This window comes from Xenopus tropicalis, chromosome 9, assembly GCF_000004195.4.
Source record: "Xenopus tropicalis strain Nigerian chromosome 9, UCB_Xtro_10.0, whole genome shotgun sequence".
NCBI classification, from domain to species: Eukaryota; Metazoa; Chordata; class Amphibia; order Anura; family Pipidae; genus Xenopus; species Xenopus tropicalis.
This window is the reverse complement of record NC_030685.2, coordinates 33,811,869-33,839,578: the sequence shown is the minus strand read 5'-3', so window position 1 is coordinate 33,839,578 and position 27,710 is coordinate 33,811,869. Positions and strand designations below refer to the sequence as shown.

At 37.2% G+C, this 27,710-nt stretch overlaps 1 protein-coding gene across 2 annotated transcripts in view; it reads left to right on the top strand.

Annotated features, from left to right (window-relative positions):
* The window catches only part of abcc6 (ATP binding cassette subfamily C member 6), a 56,396-nt gene that overhangs the window by 8,720 nt on the left and 19,966 nt on the right, over positions 1-27,710 (top strand). For both annotated transcript variants that reach the window (XM_002932218.5, XM_012970917.3), the window contains exons 2-14: positions 5,608-5,922; positions 8,728-8,904; positions 12,461-12,586; positions 13,866-14,003; positions 16,333-16,458; positions 17,490-17,551; positions 18,840-18,971; positions 19,740-19,967; positions 22,189-22,366; positions 22,812-22,973; positions 25,194-25,286; positions 25,634-25,837; positions 27,516-27,662. In XM_002932218.5, coding sequence (XP_002932264.3) covers positions 5,881-5,922; positions 8,728-8,904; positions 12,461-12,586; positions 13,866-14,003; positions 16,333-16,458; positions 17,490-17,551; positions 18,840-18,971; positions 19,740-19,967; positions 22,189-22,366; positions 22,812-22,973; positions 25,194-25,286; positions 25,634-25,837; positions 27,516-27,662 — 1,815 coding nt within the window. In that variant the 5' untranslated portion in view covers positions 5,608-5,880. The remainder of the gene's footprint in view (positions 1-5,607; positions 5,923-8,727; positions 8,905-12,460; positions 12,587-13,865; positions 14,004-16,332; positions 16,459-17,489; positions 17,552-18,839; positions 18,972-19,739; positions 19,968-22,188; positions 22,367-22,811; positions 22,974-25,193; positions 25,287-25,633; positions 25,838-27,515; positions 27,663-27,710) is intronic.

Sequence of the window (27,710 nt, the reverse complement as noted above, 5' to 3'; positions counted from 1 at the left end):
TAAGTAGAAAAACCTTTGCTAGTCGCTTGTATTGTTCAGGTGTGATTTTGGCCCATTCTTCCACACAAACTGTCTTCAAATCTTGAAGGTTCCAGGGGCCTATTCTATGAACTCTGATCTTCAGTTCTTTCCATGAGCGTGCATAGAGGCCATGTCCGATGAGTACATTACTTATTGTTTTCTTTGAAAGAACTGAACCTGCTAATTCAAGGTCTTTCTCAAGCTCTCCACAAGTGATCCTTGGCTCTTGGACAACTGCTTTGATTATTCTTTTGGCTCTTCTGTCAGAAATCTTGCGAGGAGCACCTGGTTGTGGCCGGTTTAGGATGAAATTATGTTCTTTCCACTTCCGGATTATGGTCTCAAGGATGTAACCAATGCCATCAGCATGTTTTGCAACAATAAGGTTGCGAAGGTCTTTTCTTTTACCCATCATGAGATGCTTCTTGTGTGATACCTTGGTAATAAGAAACCTTTTTTATAAGCCATTAATTAGAAATAAATACTGACAGATTTCAGCAGGTTTCTTGGCTTTCCATGCCTTTTTGCACCTTTTCTTCATGTGTTCAATAATTATTCACTGTGTCATTCCACTTTATTACACATAACTAAATTTAAAAGTTATTTGTTTTGATTCCTTTGTATGTGCGGATTACTTTGGTTCTTACCGACATCAGGTGTAAAATTCATGTCAATAGCACCATTAGAAATATATTTACTGAGAAAAATGTTGACGTGCTCAATACTTATTTTACCCACTGTATAGACAAATAAATCAAAAACCATTGCAAATTTGTAATGAATATATTTTTATGTTTTCTTTTATTAGGCAAAAAATGATATTTTGGATCGACTTGTCCTTTAAATGGTTGCTTGTACGCACTGCTAAATACATTTCTAAAAAAAACACATAAAAATGAATAGAATAGTAGGTGAGTTTTTCTGTTGTAAACCATAATCTCACATTTTGATAAATCTGCCCATAAGTGTTCCAGAACTACAACTGTGACCTGCAGTGGGCCATAATTTTGTTTAGATTTCCCTAGTTCTCAATAAAAACTGAATATCATGCATGCTCGGTAAAAAAAGTGATAATATGATAGTATGCCTTCAAATGAAACCTTGGTTTTTAAGACTTCTTTAAACATTTGAAGAGCATCTGCCAAAACTTAACTGTTCAACACAAAAATTAACATGTAGCAACTTTATACCATACCTTTGTGTGCAACAGTGCACATGTACTTCAACAATGATGAATTGAGGAGCACACATTAAATTAAGAAGCCAGACATTTAAATCTGCTGAATCTTACAACAGCATTTTGCAGAGCTATAGCTATGTACATTATCTACACTATACAAACACAGACACCATTGCTTTATGTATAACTATAACTATAGTCATTCTTTTGTACTTTTGCTAGTATGAGATCAAAGTATTTTTATCATTTTAAAAGACTTCCTTGCCATAAAATGTTTCTTTATACCTCTGTGCTCAAGGGTAGTGCTTAAAGGTTTAGTGACCTGGGATAAAAAAAACTTTAGTTCTTGAGTGTGGAGCTTGCCACCTAGCCGGCCTGGCTGGTATTTTACTGACCTGGCAGTAATAATGATTCTTAAAGCCAATGTTATTAAGCGGGAAGGAAAACAACATATGTAGGTAGGCTTGTCATTTTTCAAGAAGAGGGGGATAGGGCTGCCATTTTCCATACACAACGGATGGTTACTTGCACCACTGAAGTATTGTTAGTATTTTGCCTTTTCCACTGATTATCTGACTCTATATCTGTTCATTTATATCAAGTTCTGTATACAAATGTATGGCATAAATTCCAAATCAGTCAGTGTTCCATCTGGTGCACGTGCATTGCATTGAATATAACAAAGGAAACTTTCGGTTTTGTTTCTTTTCTGATATTATAATCAGGGACAGGTATGCGACAAGGCAGGGTTTGGGCACAGGGATTTGCCTTCCAGCATTTTTCCAAAATGTCAATTTCCTAATGGCTCCCTAAGCTGAAGGTCTGGGGCATGAGCACCTGGACCCACCTAAACTAAGGGTAAGATTTCTACTTAAAATCTGCTTTAACTACAACCCTTTGGTGTGATTTGTAGGGTTTGGGCACAGGACTAATTCATTCAAACTACCAGACCCACAGATGGGGCACATTGAAAAAAAGAAAAAATATGGAAAATACTTTATCACATATTCATTTGCAAATGAAGAAACACAAGTGCCATGTGCGTCATTCCCTTTAATAACTAACTATACAGAAACTAAGAGCAGTCAGGACAGTCTCCTTTCTGCAGTACATTCTGTCCTGAATACTTTCTATAATTGTTTTACTTGTTTTTTGGCACATTTTGCTTTTTGTGGAAAAGTTACAGTTTTTCCATTCTGATAGTTATACACAATCTTTTTGGACCTCATTTCTCTAAATTGGACAAAAAAATCCAATCATCCACCAACAGCTTAAACTATAACAAACAGCATAAGTATATTACATTTAGCTGTAGAGAAAGTTGCTTGGACCTCTCCTGATCCCCAGTGCATCCCCCCATCCCTTTCTGTATATGTTCAGGCTTTCTGCAATATTATTTTAGTCACAGGTAATAAATAATCAGACCTGAAATCTTAAAGGGGCCATATACCCTATTTATCTGTATGAGGGCTTACTTATTATGTGCACATCTTTTTCTCCATTAATGCATTTCTAAATGTAAATATTCTCATAAAAAACTATATCTAAAGCTGACTTCTCTCTCCTTTGAATACTGGTAAGACGCTAAAGGAAGAGAAATTACTGCTTTGCACATCTTTTCTGGCTCTTTAGCCACAAGACTACTATTTCTTTTTGTAGGGTGTGTCATTTTTCCCTGTGACAGTCAGCCCTTCCTCTGTTAAGCAGGATATATTAGAATGGAGTGTAATATTTGCTGCAGTTAAACAGACACACAGCCTCTGTTCCCTTCTGAGACTGCTTAACACACTTGCTATGAATGCACAGCTCAACTGTAGTTGCTCTGTTTGGAAAGATCTTCAGACCATTTCTACAGAAAAAAATGTATCTGTAGAATTACAGTATAGCTTAAAGTGGCAAAAGTTATGTGTATATAGTTGATCACCCGGATAAAGCATACTAGGTCATGTGTAATTGACAAAAATCTAGCAACAGTCTACTACAAGATGAAACAATTTTCCATTGCAATTGCTACATAAATGTTGAATACAAAATATTGTTGAGGTAAGTATATACACATTATAGAAGTAAATACTTGGTAGCTATGCATAAAAACGTGTTTTAGTGTAATTAGCTGCCAGTGGCATAAAAATAGGGGGAGCAGCTATCAGTGCTGCTGTACTTACTTTTCTCTCAATATATGACTACTCTGCTGACTGAATCTGCTGTTAATTTCATCACACAATTACCTACTTTTATTAAAATGCACTTTCATTATTTTAACAAAAAACGTTTAAACGTTTAACAGTGTTTATGTTCTTACACAGGTTTCAATTTAATATCTTTATATTGTTTATAAATTGTATATCAATTACCTCAGCTAAGCTCTTGCACTGGGCACTCACATTCAAAGCAGAGGTGTACAAAAGGCTAAAGAGCCATTTAGCAGGATTAATTAATCTCCCTTTTATTCTGAGACAGTGATTTTATGTATATTTAGTTTTCCTAACAGTCATATTCCTTGAAAGGAGACTTAAGACTTTGTTTCAAAGTGTAAGGACCCCCACACATGCCCCCTGCCCCACCCCAGCACATCACTGTGACAGGCTATACCTCAGTGGGCCCCTTTTACTGGTCTTTAAATACACTAACCAGTGGTCCTGCTAACACTAGATGTGACTTAACCAAACATGGTGCCCCCAGCCACACTCTGCAGCTCTGCATTTGCAGAGTAAAGTAGAACTTAAATTTTGAGTACGACTGGAACTAAAAAATCAAGGGTGGGAGTGGTTTAGATCCCCTGTAATAATGGCCAAACTAGTTGGCTGTTTATTTTCTATTAAGATAATTTAAAAAAGGATTGGGTGTATCTAGAAATTCTAGTTGCAAGGAAGTAATTAACAGTATGCAAAGTTAGCAAATGTGACCATTAGCCACCTGCTAGGTACAAATATAGCAGGTGGATCATTTAAGCAACAATACACAATTTTCAAGTCATCCTGGGCCAATGGCCAAAATGATGCAACATGATTCTCAAATGAGAATTTTACCAGATCTGTTTCATATTCCTGGTTTTATAGATGATTATTGAAGGCATGTTTCCCCGTGAACACGGGGAAACCTAGCAGCACTATATTCACCATCCTCAACTTACAGTGTGATATAAGTAAATTAACCCTTTTTCTTATATGTGGATATGTTTTTTCATCATGGTGAAACAGATCTGTAATTGTGGAATTGTCCCCTGATGGTTTGGAAGTCACGTTGGGAGATAAATTGATGAATTTGCACCTGAGCCTCTTTGCTGCCTTGCAACAGAACTAACCACTTGAGACTAAAGAACCTAGATAGCCTCATTTGAGCTTTATAGGTGAATTTTAAGTTGGAATAAGATAGCTTATTGTAGCACAATCCAGATGTTGTTCTTGCATAGCTTTATGAAAACTGATTTCTTAAATATCTATAAACCTGAAGCCTCAAATGAAACTAAAGGAATAAGTTGGCTTAGTATGCTGAATCCCTTTGGGAGTATAAATGAAGCTAATAATAAGCCTTGCTGCTCATCTGAAGCTAAATCGTGTATTCTGAAGCGAAGATTCCATTCAAAATATACACACAGCTTGGCTGTACCAACAGGCTACTGGGCAAGGTAAGTTCAAGCTAACAGGTGGTATCCAAAGGCAATGCAACATTATTAGGGGGTTACTTAATCACTCTTTTTAAGTATGTTTTCTAGTTAGGAAGAAGGGAAATGTTAATGTATTCATTAACATATATACAACATTTAATATCATATATATCTTACATTATTTTGCTTGTGGGTTTTTTTGTGCCACACAAATTACATGAATCATTGTCTAATACGCATTTACCTCTCTCAAGAAATCAGGCTGCAATTACTTACAATGCTATAATGAACCTAGCAGCATTAATTAACACGTAGGGGGAGATTTACCAAGATACGAACGCTCTGAGCGAATTCTCTGCGATTTTTTCACACTTGCGTGACTTTTTCAAGCGCCTGTGTTGTTGGGTTTATTTAAATTATTTCATAGCAGATATTTATCATGCTGTGTAAAAAGTGGAGTGAAAATTTACTGGTGATGTTGCTCATAGCATCCATAGCAGCCATGTCATGGGCAAAGGCCCGCTGTGGCCGGCCTTGGTCACCCGTATATCTTAGACTTGCTCAGGAAATACTGTGCACACGTTGTGCGCTCTTTGTGTGAATAAAAATAGCTGAATATATGTTATATTGTGCATAATGGCACACTAAAAAATGTTTCTGAATGCTATTTATTGCTCTTTTACCTATGAACTTTGCTTTGCTTTTACTCTAAATTTTTCTTTTAACTTTGTTTCTGTAACTAAACAATACCTGCCATATGGCCTTTTAATTAACATACTGTATGTTTGTTTTTTCATAGGGTACATTTAGCAGCTGTGTTCTGGTTGAATCAGGGAAGGAGGAAGCTTAAGCCTATGGAATGAACAATGAGAGGAAAACTTGGAATTTAATTGAAGTCTGAAGAAGGAATTGTTCTGCACTGTAGAACATATTTCACATTCTCTGTGACTCCTGCTCAAGACCCCAGTCTTTGAGTTTATATCTTTATGTAACGTTTGTGTGTTCTATAAAACCCGGTGTTCATTGGTATTTCTGCATGGCTTGCATTTAAGCCTGGCTACATTCTGTCAGCATGAGGTGGATCTGTAGACTCAATGAAACAGAGAAGTTCTGGGTAAGAATTTATTTTTTTAACCTTCTTTGGGTGGGACTCAAACTAAGTCTGGGAGTCATCTTTGTGACCTATAGTTTGGCTTCAGATGAATGAATATTTTTGCAGTTGCATTTCTAGAAGGGGAAATTTCACAGATTTACATTGGGTAATGGCAGAGACAGCAAGTACAAATAGCAGACCCTGTTGCTTTCATTGTATCTAGTTGTTGGGGACCTGTATTGATAAATAATTTCAGATTATCTTCTTGAAGATCCCTAAACTGAAGTATTCCATACAAGATTCTTTTTGTAATAAACTAGGTGATGTTAGCGTACAATAAGCAATACAAAAGCTAGTAAATTAGGAACAGCAGTAGTGTCAGAACTGCACACACAAAATAGTGGCACCGCTGGGTCCCTCATAGGCAGTGCACTTATACACGCAAATTAATCCCTACTACAGACACACATTTGGGTCATTTTCATAAAGCTCCAAGTCGGTAAATGTAGCTCCTAGTGTATTTGAGCAATTGGGCTTTTTTTTGGATGGGGTCTGTGATATCAAATCCATGAACAGATTTTAAAAGATCTGATTTGTTGCTATGGGCGATATCACCAGTGGTGTTGGCTAACACACACTATAATAAATATGCTCCCAAATGTTTTTAGATAATTATTTTGAGCAGTTTCCTCTGCTGGTGGATGTCACATTTTAAATAATAATGTAGAATACAATTTATAAGCCACATAAGTGGGTTGATCCAGTGTCCAAAAAGTGGCCCTCCTGTTTTGCCAGCCTTTAAGATATTATAGGCAACTTTCAAGCAGATTTTCACTGCATTTTTTTGTGCAATGTGCTGTTTACCCTATGGTCAGTGCTGAAACCTGGAACCCTGAAACCTGAAATGATATGTAACCTTATTTATTGGTATGCATCTGCTTGATGCCCCACAAGGCTAGAGAATCCTGGGTATATAATCACTATTCTAAAGTTAATGGAGTCTGTTATTTTTGTTGATACTGTCTAAGTTTATACAAAAAGAGTGAATAAGGGAAAAGGTGGTAGATTTGGAATCAAATCTTGTAAAGACCATTGTGTGGCAGCCTCAGTAACGCACTTCTGTTTATTTTAAAGTTAAAATTACGATGTGTCCCTAGAAATTCTGCATTGTCTAACTTCTCACTCAGGAAGCAGTGGCTGGTGATTCAGAGGAAATCACATTCAATCATGAAAATAATTAGGGTTTTGTGTATTAAAACATGAAGGCACACTCCTAAAAAAAAAAAAAATGCAACCCACATTCAAAGGATTAATTAAATTTCATTTCTGTCAGGAAACTCTGGGCGACTTCAGAAAAGGAAGGGCCACATATGCTTTCCTATGTGCAATTTATTTTATTGCTGGTGGGAAAGCATTTTGGAAGATTTCTTGCTCACAGTTAGCCGCAAGCGACAAATCTCCCCATGTGCTATAAGCTTAAAACAGTTAACAATGCTTTTGGATCTAACAACTTATTTTCCACGCTGGGATACATAATTGGAAGGTATTTGGCCAAAACCTTTCTGCCAACATGCAATTTGAATTTGACATCACGGATATTGTTGATAGTGCTGAACACTTTCATTCCTTGAGCTGTGTGACACTTCTGGCGGATTGACACAAATATCAGGTTTCATTATAAATGTATATAAACCTTTGATTTTCAGATCATATCCTATTGACAGAAACCTTTATTAAGCAGTGTTTTTTAAATTAGGGTTGGTAAAATGCTTGTTATTAGGAATTTTAATAGAACTTAAAGGGCACCTATCACCTAAAATTGTTTTCCCCACTGGAGGAACGTACTAGCAGAGCCTTTACTCTCCTCAATATAATGCTCTGGCCTGCAAACTGGGAGGAAGCTCCCTGGGCGGGTGGGGGTACATACATGTGCGTAATGTGAAAGTACTCCAGCTTGCTTGTTATGCTCATGCTTACCATGTAGCATTGGGGGATGTGCCAACAGATTTGTATCATATTCATATTCATAGCAAGTGAATTGGGGCACTCGCACAATGTGTACATGTATGTGCTCCATGCACCAGAGCTCTTTATAGGGGGCTTGGATTACATTAAATACATTTGGTATGGAGATAATTGTAAGGTGATGAGTGCCCTTTAACCAGCATGTTAGGTGGGAGGCTTGGACTGTTTTTTTCATAGCTGGCCATACTCCCATATAATGATAAGTCATACTTTCTAACCACACCTTTTGCTGGTTTCTTGTAAAAGTTTTATCACACTACTGGAGGCCTGAGGGAGGTAGATAAAGAAGGTGGTGTAAGTGTGCTAGCTTATGTGCCGGTCACACATGTTAATTAGCTGGATTGTCTGATAGGCTATTGTAATAACTCTCACACTGGGGGACCTGTGGGCTAAGGTACAGACCTAAATAAATATCACTTATATTACTGCATTTAACACTTGCAGTGTTCCCGCAATTTAGTAAATAAATGCTTGGACCCAGTATTAAATATGTGGAATTGCTCCCTGCAATTAAAGAGAGATTTGTGATGAATACTTATTTACTATCCTACATATTCTTGAAAATACACCAATGTTTTTTTATATGGAAATTTGTTATGGGCATAATAGGCAGGCTACAAAGGAGCAAATAACCAGAGTATGCAGGGTATAGTAAAACAGGAAATATTAACTGTGTAGCTGAATAAATATTCAGTATTTATTTAAGTAAACAACGGTTGTTTCTGGTGGCACAACATTGTTTTTTTCTCTCTCCGCTAATATAAAGTAGTATTTATAAAAGCATGTATTTCTTTCTACCAGGATATTAACCAGACTTGGCACACGGATAATCCTGACTTCTCACAGTGCTTTCACAACTCTGTCTTGAACTGGATCCCTAGTATCTTTCTCTTTATCTGCTCACCATTTTATGTTCTCTACTTACGGCGTCATGGGCGCGGGTATATCCGGATGTCAGCCCTCAGCAAAGCGAAAACTGTAAGATTTTTTTATTATAACAGATTTATTAAAGTTAAAAGTTTGTTTGGACATAACTTCTAATTAAATCTAGACTCCAGACATTTAGAAACATGCTTTTTGTTATTTTTACTATACAGTGGTGTGAAAAACTATTTGCCCCCTTCCTGATTTCTTATTCTTTTGCATGTTTGTCACACTTAAATGTTTCTGCTCATCAAAAACCGTTAACTATTAGTCAAAGATAACATAATTGAACACAAAATGCAGTTTTTAAATGAAGGTTCACGTTATTAAGGGAGAAAAAAAACTCCAAATCTACATGGCCCTGTGTGAAAAAGTGATTGCCCCCCTTGTTAAAAAATAACTTAACTGTGGTTTATCAATTTCAATTTTCAATTTCAATATCAATTTCTGTAGTCACCCCCAGGCCTGATTACTGCCACACCTGTTTCAATCAAGAAATCACTTAAATAGGAGCTACCTGACACAGAGAAGTAGACCAAAAGCACCTCAAAAGCTAGACATCATGCCAAGATCCAAAGAAATTCAGGAACAAATGAGAACAAAAGTAATTGAGATCTATCAGTCTGGTAAAGGTTATAAAGCCATTTCTAAAGCTTTGGGACTCCAGCGAACCACAGTGAGAGCCATTATCCACAAATGGCAAAAACATGGAACAGTGGTGAACCTTCCCAGGAGTGGCGGGCCGACCAAAATTACCCCAAGAGCGCAGAGACAACTCATCCGAGAGGCCACAAAAGACCCCAGGACAACATCTAAAGAACTGCAGGCCTCACTTGCCTCAATTAAGGTCAGTGTTCACGACTCCACCATAAGAAAGAGACTGGGCAAAAACGGCCTGCATGGCAGATTTCCAAGGCGCAAACCACTTTTAAGCAAAAAGAACATTAAGGCTCGTCTCAATTTTGCTAAAAAAACATCTCAATGATTGCCAAGACTTTTGGGAAAATACCTTGTGGATCGACGAGACAAAAGTTGAACTTTTTGGAAGGTGCGTGTCCCGTTACATCTGGCGTAAAAGTAACACAGCATTTCAGAAAAAGAACATCATACCAACAGTAAAATATGGTGGTGGTAGTGTGATGGTCTGGGGTTGTTTTGCTGCTTCAGGACCTGGAAGGCTTGCTGTGATAGATGGAACTATGAATTCTACTGTCTACCAAAAAATCCTGAAGGAGAATGTCCGGCCATCTGTTCGTCAACTCAAGCTGAAGCGATCTTGGGTGCTGCAGCAGGACAATGACCCAAAACAAACCAGCAAATCCACCTCTGAATGGCTGAAGAAAAACAAAATGAAGACTTTGGAGTGGCCTAGTCAAAGTCCTGACCTGAATCCTATTGAGATGTTGTGGCATGACCTTAAAAAGGCGGTTCATGCTAGAAAACCCTCAAATAAAGCTGAATTACAACAATTCTGCAAAGATGAGTGGGCCAAAATTCCTCCAGAGCGATGTAAAAGACTCGTTGCAAGTTATCGCAAACGCTTGATTGCAGTTATTGCTGCTAAGGGTGGCCCAACCAGTTATTAGGTTCAGGGGGCAATTACTTTTTCACACAGAGCCATGTAGGTTTGGATTTTTTTTCTCCCTAAATAATAAAAACCCTCATTTAAAAACTGCATTTTGTGTTTACTTGTGTTATCTTTGACTAATAGTTAAATGTGTTTGATGATCAGAAACATTTTGTGTGACAAACATGCAAAAGAATAAGAAATCAGGAAGGGGGCAAATAGTTTTTCACACCACTGTATACTGTATTACGTAATGTATTAAGTGCCTTCAACACACCTCTTTAATTTTTAAAATTCTAAATTATTTGATTAAAATGGAGTCTATGGAAGAAGGGCTTTCCGTAATTTGGAGCTTTCTGGATAACAGGTTTCCTGTATTTCCCTTTAGGGTTTTTAATTCCAGGGAATTCCCTACCACTCAGTTTTACTGAAGGAGTTCTGAACGTTTTCAGAAAAACTGAGAAAGTCCAGACTTATTTCTACTAGCTATTGTCTCAAAACATTTTGTAGCAAACACATTGTTTGTTTGTAGGTGTTAAATTAACAAATACAAACTTGAAATGTGGGAAAAACTGGTAATACGTCAACCAGTACTTGAAAATCCGTCAATGTCTTGTTTTTAAAATCAGCTTCTTAATTTAACTGTAGATCAGTGAGTCTGTGGAAAGTGGAATTATATTGTTAGCTTTTGGCACTGCCTTTGTATTCTTTTAACTGCAAGAAAATGATTCTTGTCTTTCCATACAATGGAATTCCAGATAACAAAGGCTTAGAGAAAGGAAATGTCCTGATGGTTCCAAGATTTTTTTTCTATTAAGTTAAAATAATGCCACAAACCATGGGTTTCTCCAACTGCCTTTCCTGTTTCTGTAATAACTGTGCATCTTACACCCAGTTTTCCTTTTCCTTATGACCTTTTGTACTTTATAAATACTCTCTTTTTCACAGAATTACTCTGTGAAAGTTATATAAACCTAATCTTTTCTACTCTTTCTTTGATTATTTTAATATACAGGCAAATAATTGGTATCTATTCAAAAATTTTGACCAAATCGACCTGATGATGGTGCCTGCGTGACAAAAAAATAATCACTATTCTTGTTCAGGAATGGGGGAATATTCAGTGTTCAATGGTTTTTTATACTTATCATATTAAAGTTAGTAAGAATTTCCTTTTTGTAGAAAAACCCAAATTGGGTTAGCCCCACCCCCATCAGAAGGACCACCTCCTAAACATTAAAAGGTCATGACCACTTCCTGTGTCTAAAGGTGGGCATACATGGGCTGATGAAAGATGGTGAGTGGAAGCTTATTGTCCTGTGTATGGAGTCCTCCAATGGCTTACTCGACCTATGTCTGGTCAAAAATCAGGCAGATCTCGATCAGGCAGGTTAAAAAAAATTGCGTTGGAGTGAGGAACACATTGGCCAATCGATGCGGGATGTCCTCGTTTATGTGTGCATTATCACTAATGCTGGTAAATGACACGCGCATATTAGCATATGCTGTTTGGTGGGTGTTTGCTATTATGCTGAAATTCTGGAGGGGGAGAAGCTGCATTGTGGGTGAAAACATGGTAAACTGCAATTTAATTTAATTTTTTTTTTGCAGTTTGCACACAATACTTACATTTGTAAATTAGGGTTTTTTAGCTCTGTATGCAATACAAACATTTTATTGATAAATGTTTTATTATACAAGAATAAATATTGCTTGTACAGGTATGGGATCCGCCGAATTATGGAAAGGCCATCTCCCATAGACTTCATTATAAGAAAATAATTTTTAAAAATGATTCCCTTTTTCTCTGTAATAATAACACTGTACCTTGTACTTGATCCCAACTAAGATATAATTAATCCTTATTGGAGGTAAAACCAGCCTTTGGCTTTATTCAATATTTAAATGATTTTTAGCAGACTTAAGTTATGGAGATCCAAATTATGAAAAGATCCCTTATCCGGAAAACCCCAGGTCCTGAGCATTCTGGAAAGTAGGTCCCATACCTGTACTTAATAAGAACTTTTGATTGTGCTGTTTCAGTGTCTTGGAGCTTTGCTGGTGTTGGTCTGCTACACGGAACTGTTCTACACTGTCTGGAACATGACTCACAATGTTCGCCAAGCTCCAGTTTTCCTCATAAGCCCTCTGATTCTTGGATCGTCAATGGTAATGTTTATATCAAAAGAGTTCAGTTTCTTTTTAGTTATACCCTTATTTTGTATCACTATTTTAATAGCCTGCGGCTAGATTACATCCTTGATTTTCTTTTATATATATGTCACTCAGTTTTATATATTTTTTATTGTTTATTATTTACGGACTGTCCCAGTACATTCTCTTGCATCCTTTCCTTAAGCCACAGCATTGATTTATCCACTCCTAACCATTTCCTGCTAGAACGCGTGTGCATGATCCAGTTTCATATTTGATAGCTTCCTTTTATATGTTTCATTTCTCTTTAAAAAAATGCCAATTCACCAGTAGTTACTAAGCATTCTAAATGCAGACTTTTATTAGCATTATTTTCCATTGTTATTCTGACAACCTATGAGACCAACAGGCTTTTACATGTATTGCATGTATTCTGTGCACAAGCCTATTCACATCAGCATACACTCTATAAGTAATGATGCTATAAAAATCTTACCCTGATCTTTATTAGGTCCACTTAGGTCTACAATTTAAACCTTTGTTGAATTTTCATGGTAAAACTGACTGTAACATCTTCTGTGTCCTTCACAGTATGCTTGTACGACACTGTTTGTACAGACTTGCTGAAGGAATGTCTGTAATATAACAGTACTTTCCAGATATTCTATACTCCATACAAACAAATGAATTCCAGATAACAAAGGCAATGAGAACTTCCTAACAATAGTAAATTGTAGTACCAGGAATTTTTATTTTTTCTTTTACAAAGTAAATGTAATATGCCTTGATGCCAACAAAAGAAAGTATACCATAAAAACTCAATGAAAGGAATAAATAATACAACACACATTCCCTGGATCAATAATGCAAAATGCCAACAAAAAACAGAACCTGTAAAAAATCCAGCAACAGAGATTACCGCACAAATCCATTCACATAAATGCCTAGAAAATTGCTCTGGGATGCACTCTTATGATGTTTGGTATAGTATGTTTGATTTTCTGTTTTTTTGTAATTAACTAGAACCATTAAATGTTTGCATATTTCACTGCTAACTTGTTGCATAGTGTATGTGTGTATGTATGTATGTATGTGTGTGTGTATATTCAGGACCTTAGTGGTGAAGTAAAAGCACTAGATGGTTTCTCTCTCTATTGTTTATTGTCTTGTGCCCCTATGATACCACTGGGGAGTCCTGCCTAGAGTCTGAGAAAGGTTGTTTTAAGCTGTTGGGTATCAAAGAGCACCAGTTCTGTTTATAACCATTTACTTTTTATTTCCATACAACTGGCAGCTTCTTGCAACATGCATCATCCAGTATGAACGAATGCAAGGTGTACGGTCTTCAGCCCTCCTTCTGTTTTTTTGGCTATTGGCGTTGCTTTGTGCAACTTTCCAGCTACGTACGAAAATTACCACAGCCATTTCAGAGGTGAGTTTTTTTCCCCCAGAGATTCTGGTAATGTATATCAGCTGTGAATATCAGCACAACACACAAATGTGTTTTTGGGAGGTGGATACAATGGTTCTTTTCTGTATATATAACCTGTACACCTAAAAATTCTCTTTTATGAGTTAAGTTTTATTGTGTTGGTACATTCTAGTAAATAAAAAATCAGATTTTGCTCATCCTTTAATGAACAATCTTTTTCTAATAAAAACTGAATTTTTATAAATGGCTATCCCCAGCCTTTTAAACCTTTACTTGACTTCAGGACATCAATTGATGTAATTTTATCAGTGTCATCCCTCCAAGTAAATTCCAGACACTTGTAGAATTAATGCTGTGGTTTTTAGTGTTCCAGTGGCCTGTGGTGTACCACTGCCCCATAAAGATGCTTTGGGGCTTATCATGCTGTGCAAAATGATTTACAAGAGAAAATCTGTGCAAAATATTAAGGTATTTTAATGAAAAACAGTATTGTGCCAATGAAATATACTCATCTAAATACAGAATGAATATGCTTTAAAAAAGTAGTGTTGAAAATGTCTCCAACTCCTACTAGTTCTGCCCATCTGTTCCAATTCCTGCTGCCTCCTTTTGCAGGCTGGTGGCACTCAGCACACTGCACTGTAGAACAGAAACCAATCAGTAGATAGGCCGACCTGATAGGGAACTGAAAAGCCGGTCTTTGCTTGTGCGACTGCAGGGCTGTGATTGGCTATCCCCCCACCCACTGTGCTTATGGCAGGGACTGTTAGGATACATCCATCACTCATTGGAAACACTCAAAGGGTCCTGAGAGAATCTATAGGGAGCGTCAGTAAAGGGGACATTTTATAGATTGTATGAATTTTTGACCAAAGTGAAGCCAGCACCATATATTATTCATAATTGATTACAAGATTAGAGTTTTTTTCGTTTATCCTATATGTTCCTTGAAAAAGCATAAACTGACATGCATGGTCTAGCCTCACAGAGCAATAGTCTTTTGGGTCAGGGGTCAGTGACCCCCATTTGAAAGCTGCAAAAAAGAAGAAAGCAAATAATTTAAAAATTATGAAAATCAAATAATGAAGACTAATAGAAGAGTTGCTTAGAACTGGCCTTTCTATAACATACTAAAGGGTAACTTAAAGGTGAACCACCCCTGTGTTTGGTTGATTTTTTTTTAATATATTGTAGTTTTTTTTTGTAGATGTTTAGCGTTGATAAGAAAATAGGGTAACAAAAAATAAGCAGTGTAAATTAGGGATGCACCGAATGCATTATTTTTGGGTATGGAAACTCAAATCCTTCGTGACAACATCAGTATCCTAATTTACATATGGAAATTAGACTACGGAAGGGGAAAATAGAAGCGCGCATTCGAAAAACTTTCCATGTCCATGTAATCAAAAGTCATGTGATTTTCAAGGATTTGGATTCGGTTTGGTCAGACACTTGCATTCGGTTGAATCCTGAAACGAATCCTGTATGCGGTACATCTCTAATGTAATTCCATATACTTTGCAATAAACTTGTATTTCAACTGAAGAGGAGTTACAGGGGTATAGGAAGATAGAGGGGGAGAGGTGGACAAGAAGGGAAAATGCCCTTCTGGTCTTTTAGAAGGTTGTTTGCTTTTTTTTAACTTTTTTTTCATACCAATCATGTAATGTTGGGGTTGTGGTTTGTTTCCACTTTTGTGTGATCAATACTTTGACTGCGTTGAGTAAATAAGGTTTAAATGTTGATGTACATGGAATAGCAAAGCGTATGCTGGATCATAGGTTAAAATATGATGTTCCGCTTGTCTAACAAAGGGGCATGTCCAGAATATATGGAACAAAGAGCCCATGTCTCTGCCACACCTCCATCAGTGGTATGTAATAGATAGGTTTTAATTTAGAAGTAGTGTAATACCATCTTGAGGTGTGATTTTGTAATTCGTTTCTTGGATTTACAACACCTGGAACTCTTGAAGAGTTTATTTATTAAGCTGCCGAATTGCTCACCTTGGAGCTGAATGCCTAGGTCTTTGGCCTATGATTCTAGGTACTTAGGTCTAATGAATGTATGTGAGTGAAGCAACAGTTGAAATAGTATGGATGGGGGGGAGTTTAGTAGCGCAGAGGGGAATATGTTTTAAAATGATTAATTATTTGATTAATATGGAGTCTGTGGGAGATATACTTCCCATAATTCAGCGCATCCTGGATAGTGGGTTTCCTGATAACGTATCCCTTACCTGTACTAGTGACATATATGTATATTTATACCTTTAAAACTTGAGAATAATTGTCTTTAATGCTTTTTTAATTTTCTTCTTTATTCTAAGGCTCCACAGATTGACAAACTGCGATACACCCTTTTTGTCCTATATTTTGTATTTGTGTTGGCCCAGTCAGTACTCTGCACATTTAATGATGACCCTCCATTCTTCTCCAACCTAAAGAAGGAATCGGTATGCTTTTCGTTTCATCATCATAGTTTTGTGTTGTAAGCCTTTCTGAAAACAGAATTAGGCAAGATTAAACTCCACTTGTCCTGTAAGTGATCATATGTCTATTGGTAATAGAGTGTGTTTGAGCCCATGTACTATAATGCTAATAACATTGCTGAAAGTCACTATACAGTTTGCAAACTTTTGAAACCTGGAACTGCTGCCACCTTCGTGGGGATTAGCACCAGGGCTCCCCTGCGTTAATAGGTGCTCTGTGCGCAATTCACAAAAGGGGCGGTTGGGCATACTGAATTTAACTATGTGCAGGGAGTGCAATTACCTTTAATTAATGGATATTTTTGCAAATGTTGAGGCAGGTTACCGAGAGAAACAAGCAAGGCATTGCACATGTTATGGACAATTACTTGTAATACCTCATGCTTGAGGGCCAGATTATATTAAATTGATGATGTAATACAGAAAAGTCTCTCTGGAAGTATCTTGGAGGGTCACATCAGGAATAAGGACCTCTGCTTGGACAGCCGTGTTATAAAGAATCATGGTGACCCATCGATATATACATGGGGGCCAGTATTTGGGCAGCACAAATGTAATTACTAAGGATTCTTAAATGAGTGCTATGCCAGCCATTTAAATTTTATTTTACACAATTACTGTGCATGTTTAACTTTTTAAAAGCAGATCATCCCAACTTTTTGCATTATAAAAGAAAATGTAATTAAAAGCATCTGCCAAATATACATTAATTAAAAATCTCACTGATTTTGAAGTATTTCTAATGATGCAGGTTGTAGTTTTTGCTGTTTTCTTAGTCTGTTATTCTTTTCTTAGCACCAAGTAGTCCCTGTTTAGTTGAATAAAAGGATTTAGGACAGGCAGCAGTAAGACAGCATTCCTTTCCTGAGAACATTTTTTCCACCGGCTTAAAATGTTCCAAAGGTCACGGCTTTAGTTTTAGCTCACAGTGAAACAATTTATGAATGTATGAATGAAAGTAAAAATGTTATTTGTATGTTTTTTTTGATTTACAGAATCCATGCCCAGTGTCTGAGTCTTCCTTTCTTTCCAAAGTTACATTCAGCTGGTTTACAGAGTAAGTGTTGCACATTGTGGCATTGGACCCCTAGCAATAGTCCATATAGCTTATTTCAGAGATTGCAATGCTGCAGGAGTTGGGGATCAGCATCGGCTGTGTGGCTTCTGTTCAGTGAACCCCTGTTTTATAAATAGAAAATGTGTAAAAGATGTTTAAATCAGCTCTTTGTCATGGTATATGGCAATATATGGTGCAGTAACCCAAAGCAGCCTATCAGCAGGTAGCATTAACTTGTCAATGAAAGAACGGAAACCTCAGCAGACAGAAGATCCTACATTATATTCAGCCCCCCGACAATTGCTGCAGCCATGACAAGCTCTTGGCCAATGAAGGTAGTGATTTTGCGAGCAACAAATGTTTTTTAAAGGGGAAATAGAGAGATTCTTGTCTGTGCCTAGTACTACAAGGTCTTAGGGTGGCACCACAGTACGTCCCAGTTCAGTATGCTGTAGGGCAGGAGTTCTTACCTACAAATTCAGACCTAATGCTGTGTAGGGTAGGTGACCATGATCCCTGTGAATACAGTGAGATTTACAATTAATTATAAACAAGGTACATAGACCAGTTTTTGGCTCACAAAGCTAATTCTCTAACATAATATGGTTTCCTGTAGTAAAAGCAAAAATGAAAATGCACTTCATCTCACTAAAAAAAAATATAATTAAATATTCTTTGTGTTTTCTGAATTAATCAAGTTATTTTCACTATCCCCTCTCAGCAATCTATCTCTCTACTTACAGCAGTGAGATTTAAATTTTGATTGACAGGTCTAATACATCAATGGAGAAGATGGGGGTCCCTCTGTCTAGAAGATTACACCTAACTGTCAATCAAAATCTGACTTGGGATCTTCATATAGAGAGACAGATTGTTGAGAGAAGATAGTAAAGAGTAATTTTATTATTTCAGGGACCATACATCGTGTATCATTTTTTTATTTCCATGAAATAAAGTCCATATTAAAATTTGATTTTCATGATAGTTCCCCCTGTTGTAGACAATACAATGTAGTTTGAGAGTGACACATTGAAGGATGAATCGAAGAATGCCTGAATAGAAATAATAAATTCAAATTTCAAATAGTGGCAAGAAATATTTAGCCTTAGAATTAATCTGATTTTTGGTTTCTGGGCATCCCTTACCCCAGCAACCAGATATATCAGTCTGTCTATCTGAACCAGAATAAAAAGACCAAGTATTCCTTAAATGATTTCTGTAAAATGTTTAAAGAACCTTATATAGACAAGTGCTGTATAAACTTCCCTTTTGTGTTTGTCTCCTAAAGAATAATGTTTAGAGGCTACAAACAGCCCCTAAAGGCTGAAGATGTATGGTCCTTGAGGAAATCCGACACAGCTGAAGAAATTCTAACCTTATTTTCAAAAGGAGTAGAGAAAGAATGTAAAAAGGCAAATCTGTGAGTATTTATTGTAAAATCAGAATTCAATGACATAAAAGGTCCATGGAATGCATGCATATTTCAAACCCCTTTTTTAGCCATGATGTGTAGGTATAGTCTTATTGGCAGATTTTGGGTAGTGAGTTGCGCAGAGATTCTAAAAGATCAGTTTTCTGTAAATTGATGTCAGGTTGTCCTTTACACTCAGTTTTCCTGTTAATGGTTATCTCTGTAGCAACTGGGACACAATTCTTGTAAATTCGTTTTACTCACTTGCTTTTTTTCTTGACCTAATAAACTCAGACTAGTTAATGCATTTCTACCTATCAGAGCTTATTTATTAACCAGTGCCCATGATAATGTTAAAATTACTTTACATGAATTTGCCAATAGAAAACAAAAGTTATTTGTGCAGTAGGCTATTTGGTTAACAAAAGGGCAAACTGGCAACCCTGCATGATTTTGTTGAAAAGTCGTCATGACCAGTGCAAAATTTACATTTTGTTTCCCAGAATTCTATTTATGTAGCCAAAATAAACTTATTGTAGCTGCTGAAAGCTTGGGCCTAGGTTTGCCTAGAGAAATATGGTCATTAGTACAATTCTTTTTATGGGTGGGGAGTGTTAATGGCAGATCATGGTGTCCACAAAGATTGTGCTTAACCAGGCCTAACAGCAAGAGCCAATGCAGCAAAAGGGCTTACAGTCTAGGACCACCCTATGTACAGCATTGTACCCACTGTAGTGTTCATATGCCAACAAGATGTTTAAATTCATGTACTGACAGGTTAAAGGAGCCAACAAGATTCTCTCCATCAACCCTGGATAATGATATGTGGATATCCCAGACAGAGAAGAGTGAAATAGAACTTCTTTTGAAAAATCAGCACATTCAGCTAAGCCAAAAAACCTTGCTGAAAGTCATCATGCGATCCTTTGGCCTATATTTCCTCTTGTCAGCTTTGCTGATGACATTCTACACAGCTTTTCTGTTCATAAGCCCTCTGCTAGTAAGGTATTTACACTGATTGTCATATATATACACAGACTAAAGCCATGCTCAGCCATAAAGTTGTGTTCCCTGCATAAAGGTGAAGAGTCACATTCCTAATTAAACATTTCCCATATGTGGCTAAGATTTCTGTGTTCTTGTATAAAATATTTTATTATGTCAGGCCAAGGTTTCAGAACCACACCTTATGCTTTAAAATTGTGATCTTGGTTGACCTTATGGTAAAGCAATATGATAGATGTGAATGAATGTAAGTTTATTGATAGAAGGAGAAATTATATTTAACATACCACTGGAGCTGGTTGCTGTGGAGTCTTTACAAGTACTGGGGCTCAGGGTCAACTAGTTAGATGCAGTATCTCTATTGCAATAGATGGGCTGAGAGAGTCACAGATACCAAGAATTTCTTGTTTCTATTGCTTTGACCTCTCATTCCCACCACCCCCTTTCTCTGTCTTGAAGGAAAGCCTTTACCTAGCATTCTTTATGCTCAGACAAAAAGTGTCAGCCAACTAGCAATGTCATGCTATTTTTATTTCTTGTAAAATTGGACATTGTAGTAGTAGCATATTGGACTGGACGGCTACTAGTAATGATTAAAAAAAGGTAGAAGAAATTAACAATTTATTTCACGGTTCAATGTGCAGAATTAATTGTTGTTCTCCTGATGTTCTGTGTTCAATATAATCCAAGTTAATGATTTAAGTTAATGAATGTTCAGAATTAGTTCGAAGCAGGTATTAGAGAAGTTGGCATTTGGTGGACACATTGTATAATTTAAAAGTATGCTTATACCTAATTATCTATAGCAGTGCTGTCTAACTTCTGTGGTGCAGAGGGCTGGTATTTTTCTGGCTTACATGGTAGAGGGCCGATAATGCAAGCCTGTTTTGACCACTCCACTTTTTAAAACCACACCTACTTCAAATCACACCCATGTTATCACAAGGGCTTTTAAGACCATGCCCATATTAATGGTGGTAGCACACCAAAAAAACACAAATATTTGGTGCTCACTGCAGGGATATCACCCTTGTAATAATTTTGTGTCTTCAACAAATTTGTATAAATTCTATGATCAACAGATGCCACTCACCAGGTTGATATTTTAAATATATTTTATGTGTGGAAATAATGTTACAGAATAATCCATACAAATTATAAAATATTTAGTCTGTCCGATATATCATTGACAGCCTACCAAAACCATAAAACAAAATATTTGAATGTATGAATATGATGTTTAAAAAGGGTATTATGTGGATGAACTTGAGCCTTAGCTGTGTGTGTGAGTGTCTGAATATGTAGTATGTGTGTCTTTGTTCTTGAATATATACCCCCTCAATGGGATACACTTCCCCCACCTTATTCATAGGGCATTTCATATGTTTCTTATGGACATTGCAGATGTAAGGAACAAAGGAATATATAAATTGATTTGTCAGTCAATATGTGTATGGCTGAGACAGGAGTGCATAAATGACCATAGCTATTGAATCATTAAAACCTAATGTATAACCAGTTTTCAAAATCTTATATTTTACACTCCTTCCCCCTGTGAATAGCACAGCAACCCCCCATCACATAATTACACACCTTAGGGACCCACTAACAACTATTTCCAAATGCTAACAAACTCCCAGAACAACCCCCCTCCAGGTTCACCTCCCAGAGCCAACATAGGGCAGGCAGAGGATGGCATACACAAGCAGCATAAGGCAGGCAGAGTATGGCACACACAGGCAGCATAGGGCAGGCAGAGTATGCAGAAGGAAGGAGAGTGGGAAACCTATCATGTCTATGTAAGTAACTGATCATGACCACTAATGCAGTATATACAATACCAGCACTGCTCATTCAGTCTGAGGTGTGAACAGGGAAACAATGTGGGAGCCTATAGTCTCAGTCTGAGGTCTCACCAGTGTGCACAATACAGGGGATTACAAGTGTGGACAATGCAGGAACTGACAGGTATAAACAATACAGGGGTTTACAGCCCGAATCTGAGGTGTGAACAATGCAGGGGCCAGTTAATCTCAGTACTGATACCATTTAAAGCTTACAGAAAGATAAGCAGTTAGAGCAGCCAGACATATGCCTGTGGGCCACCAGTTGGACAGCTCTGATCTATGGGATTCAATTAATTCACTAGTTAGGTGGTGATGGAAAAGTACCATGAACAATCATTATTTCATTACAATACATTTCTGTTTGTGTTTACCAGGTTACTGTTGCAGTTGCTAAAGGATCCTTCTGCCCCATCATGGCAAGGCTTTCTGGTTGCTGTTTTCCTGTTCATCTGTCCATGCTGTCAGTCCCTTTTTCTTCACCAGCACGATTACATTTGCTATGTAATTGGGATGCGGCTCAGGGCAGCCATTGTGGGCACTGTCTACAAAAAGGTAATATTTTATTGTAGTAGTTAGTGGTCCGTGTGTCTAGTTATACAGAATAGTATATCTTTATTAGGGGTTGGATTCTCAAGTTGGTTTCTTATGATGAGATTGGGGGAGACAGAGTCACCATTGGGAGAAGCTGGAAAATGGACAATAAAGGGTTAAAACTGACCCTCCTTTTGCCCAGAGCTTTATCCCCTGCCCACCTCTGTCAGTTCCTCTGTCAGCTTATTTCTTTAATATATAACCACAACCCTGAGGTCTCACCCAAATGAGTAGCTTTGGGATGTCTCCATGGTCCCTGTGTCCCCCAATCTAGGCAAGGGAATAGGGGTTTGTACACAGGGCATTGCACATTCCTTTGCCTATTGCATCAGATATGAGGATAGTTAGTATGGTCCACATATATTAGTTTATTTTTGTATTTTTGACCATGTGCTTCTTTCAACAGGCTTTGATGATCTCCAGTGCTGGACGGAAGGAGTCTTCTGCTGGGGAGATTGTGAACCTAATCTCTACAGATGTACAGAAATTGATGGATTTGGCAACATGTGTAAATTATATGTGGTCGGCACCAGTTACAATCATTGTGGCTATGTACTTCTTGTGGCAGGTAACAATCTTTCTTTTCTGTACTTTGCTATTTTTTAAATTGTTGGTCTCAATTGAATGTACCATTAAAACAATGTTCTAGTAGTCCACTTCCCTCCAGTCATGATCCCCTTTTCCCACAAAGCTTTTCCCACTTTTGTGATTCTCTTTCTTTCCAGGTCTGTTAATCTTAGAAAATCCAAGTCTTGCCTGGGTCGGAGCTGACTACTGTTACATTAATTGTACATGGCCACTATACCATCATTTTTCCCTTTGTTTTCTTTGAATAAAAATATTGAGCTGAATGTATATACAGTATATTTTTTTTGTCTACCAGGTTATTAGTTGTTCAGATATTTATATTTAATAATTTATTAAAGGTTTTAGATTTTTGTATATTCCACAGAGATGAGCACAAGCACACACAGGTGTATCCTAAGGGGTTGCACAAAGTGTGAGTATGATAGGAATATGATGTGATTTTAAATTGTAAGCTCCTCTAGGACAGGGTCTTATGTAAATGATGTATAATCACTGTAAAGTGCTGCAAAATATGTTGGTGCTATAAAAAAAAATAATAGCGCAAACTAGACCCTCCCATAGGGTAGAAAGCCACACAGTTCAGGAAATATATGTGATTGTCACTATTCACTCTATTCACACTTTTATTGTCAGCCAGTTCAGTTCAGAAAGTACAAACCTGGCCAACCTGATAACTTTGCGTATGACTAGCTTTAGAGTGTCTGTTGAAACTTGACATTTTTCAGATGTTTTATTCTTATCCCCATTAATCTATTAGTAACCCTAGATAACTGTTTGACTGGTGTATCATTATGCAGTGGGAAAGGAAAATAGATTCAGTGTTCATTCAGTGTACCTAAATCTTGTTTTCTTGGAAATGAGGGAATATTGTTGAGTATGTGTGAAAATGTCATATTTAGGCAGGAAAACATCTGTTTTCTTACTTAGGTGCAGATTTATCAAAGAGTGAGTTAGAGCTCATTACCCACTCTCTGTACATTCCTATGGGATTTTGGAGGTTTATTTATTCATAGGTGAAAGTTAGAGTTTGATAAATACACCTCTAAAAAGTCCATAGGAATGAACAGAGAGTGGCAGAATTCAATGCACTTCATGTCTTCAACAAGCCAGGCTCTTTACCAGGCCAACTGCACAGATAACACCATGTAGGTGCCTTGTTAGGATTATGTCACTAGGCTTGGCTGTCATAGCTTCTCTTTCCTAGTGCCCCCAACCCCAAGGCCAGCCTTCCACCAGGCACTCCTGATTTTATTAAAGGGACAGTAACACCAAAAAATGAAAGTGTATAAAAGTAATTACTATATAATGTAATGCTGCCCTGTACTGGTACAACTGGTGTGTTTTCCTTAGAAAGACTACTATAGTTTATATAATAAAGCTTCTGTGTAGCCACAGGGGCAGCCATTTACAGGAGAAAAGGCACAGGTTACATAGCAGATAACAGATAAAACCCCATTATATTCTACAAAGCTTATCTGTTATCTGCTATGTGCCTGTGCCTTTTCTCCTTTTTCCCAGCTTCAATGGCTGCCCCCGTGTTGACATAGCAGCTCATTTATATAAACTATAGTAGCGTTTCTGTTGCAAACTTACCAGTTTCACCAGTTCAGGGCAACTGTACATTATATTTTAATTACTTTAAAACACTTTCATTTTTTTGCTGTTACTGTTCCTTTAAATCGCTTAAGAGTATCCCTCGCTATAAAAGCAAGTTTAATATTGGGAATGATGTGGTTGACCAGGTGTGTCCAATTATTAGAGTTGGGCATGATGTGTAGCGAAGGCCTGAAATATGTCTTCAGATGGGGTGCAAATAGCTGCAGATGGTGAGTGACTGTTGGCCATGTACACCAGCATTTTTAGAGGACTGTTTGGGCTATAAGTTGCTCCTCAGCAGTTTTACCACTGATTTGGTCTCTTTCCTACCAAAACCTGCGGCTATTGCCTTTGATAGGATTCCTCTTCTCTGCATGTTCAATTTGGGTATGCCAACCAGTTCTGCTGCATTCCAGTCATAGCTTTAATACCTAGTTATAATCAGTTATCAACTGTAGCTAACATTGCTTACGCAATACTTTTTATGTAGTTTTCTTTATGTAATTCTATAATTAGGGTTGTTCCGTTCTTGTATAATTAAAATGCACACATACTGCAAGATGCATTCTGGCTAAATGAGTGATACTTCTCCCTTTCATTTCAGACTCTGGGCATAGCAGTTCTTGCAGGAGTGGCTGTGTTCATATTGAACCTGCCTTTTATGACTGTGTTTGCCGTGATAATTAAAAGAGTTCAGGTAAAGAGAATAATTATACATTTGATAATTCAATAATGATTGAAAGTTTGTAGTCCTGGTGCTTTGCAGCAATCACTCCATATTTTCTTACTAGCTCTGTTATGTCAATCTGGTAAAGACATCCTTCTCTTTCCATTTTCTGGCCAAAATCTGCCTCATGTTTATAGTGACAGGCAGATCACATTTAATGCTGTCACTTTGCACAGGGGATGAATGCAGGATGGCCTTTTCTCCTCCACAGTTTTTTACTGCCTATTGATACTACCTGTCTCTTTAACACAAGTAACATTTTCCCAGAGACCAAGTTATGTGAACTAAATCCTCTTGCTCATTTTCATGGTATAAAGGAACAGCAAATGAAGCAGAAAGATGGTCGGATAAAGATTATTTCAGAGATCCTCCAAGGCATAAAAGTCCTGAAGCTCTATGCATGGGAAAACGCTTTCATGAAGAAAGTCACAGAATTCAGACTAATGGAGTTGAAAGCTGTGAAAACAGGTGCTTTGCTGTTGTCTGGAGCACTGGCTGTATTCGTAGCCTCACCATTTTGGGTAATTTAAGAAAAGAAAATTATTGTTCACTCTGTGAATACAGGTATGGGATAGTTTATCTGGAGACCCATTATCCAGAAAGTTCCGAATTACGGAAGGCCATCTCCCATAGACTCCATTATAAGCAAATAATTCTAATTTTTAAAAATGATTTCCTTTTTCTCTGTAATAATAAAACAGTACCTTGTACTTGATCCCAACTAAGATAAAAATAATCCTTAATGGAGGCAAAACAAGCCTATTGGGTTTATTCATTATTTAAATAATTTTTAGCAGACTTAAATAATGGAGATCCAAATTATGGAAAGATCCCTTATCCAGAAAACCCCAGGTCCCGAGCATTCTGGATATCAGATCCCATACCTGTACTTCACTTATTTCCCTAACAGAAAAACATGTAGTAGAAATATTTGTTTCGTTAAAAGTTCTTGTAGTCTCGCCCATGGCGATTGGTTATGTATAGCTTACAGTAGCATATAAAGCTATGTCTATAGACAAATAAGGCCACACTCTCACAATTTTTGAAACATTTATACAAAATGCTATGTTGTCAGGATGAAGGCCTCAGTGTAGGTGTTTGTACAGACACAGTATAAACATATATCAGCTTAATTCAGTAAAATATGTTCTGTTTTATTGGTGGAATATCTACTGTATATTCATTGGGGGACAGTGCATGGAGGCCAGCAACTGTTATACATTATATGCATGCCATGGATTGGCTGGAGCACAGCTGTTCAGCATGTTGTGCACCTCTCCATGCCCCACTCATGCATACATTATAGAAAATAATATAACCCCTACTTTGCTATGAAGTTTAAGGCACATGGACTAAAGTTGGTCCTTTGAGAGGATTTATAGCTGCCAGCCTCCTCAAGCAGCCCATAGACATTTTGTAAGACATCATGATATAGCTAAAAAATGGTACATAGAAGAAGTTGTAGAGCCCTGACCTATATAAAAGCACTTGATCTGGAACCTTGCATCTTTATATGATCTCTAAAGTGATCTTGACTTCCAATAAATAAGCCTTTCAGGAGCAAGTCAGGAGCAATGCTGAGCAATGTGAACCCTTAGGCCTGGTCACACAGAGCGTTGGCTCTGCTTCTCTCAGCCTGTTTTTTTTTTTTGGTAGGCAGAGAGAAGTGGATTTGTTTATGATTGATAACACCTATTATTAACACACACTCCCAATAACTAAGAGCAGTTAGCTCTGGCATGCAGAACTATATTTGGTGCTTATGCAAGGCAAGTTTGTGCATCTAGAATAACACCATTTGCCTGAAAGTAATAGAATGCACTCTATTTACTGTAAATAATGCTGCTCCACCGGTAACTGGTTATATGCATGCCAAAGTCACTAAATAGAATTGAAAGTGAATGTTATAGAAGCATTGTGCCACCTACTGGAGATTAAAAAAACAGATGAATTATAAATGTATTGTAGTGTAGAATGTAATGTAGAATTTGGATTTTAACAAAAGTTCATCGCTAAGAAAAAATATTTGTGTGACTGATGGCTGTTTCAGTACCTGGAAAAAAAGTATGTGACAAAATGTTCAATTAGATTTATTAGCAGCTGATTTGCTGCCTTTTGCTCATGATTAGATATCACTGCTAGAATACAGTTCAGTTCTATAAAAGAAAACAATTTCTCTTTTTTAATGTGGATTTCTAGGTGTCCTTGACCATGTTTGGAGTGTTCCTGGCATTAGACGAGAAGAATATTCTGGATGCGGAAAAAGCATTTGTTACTATTATTTTACTTAACATTCTCCGTATCCCCCTACGCATGTTCCCAATGGCAATCACCCTATTTGCACAGGTACTAAATATACTGCTATAGTATGAAAGACGTGCATGGTATTTAAAA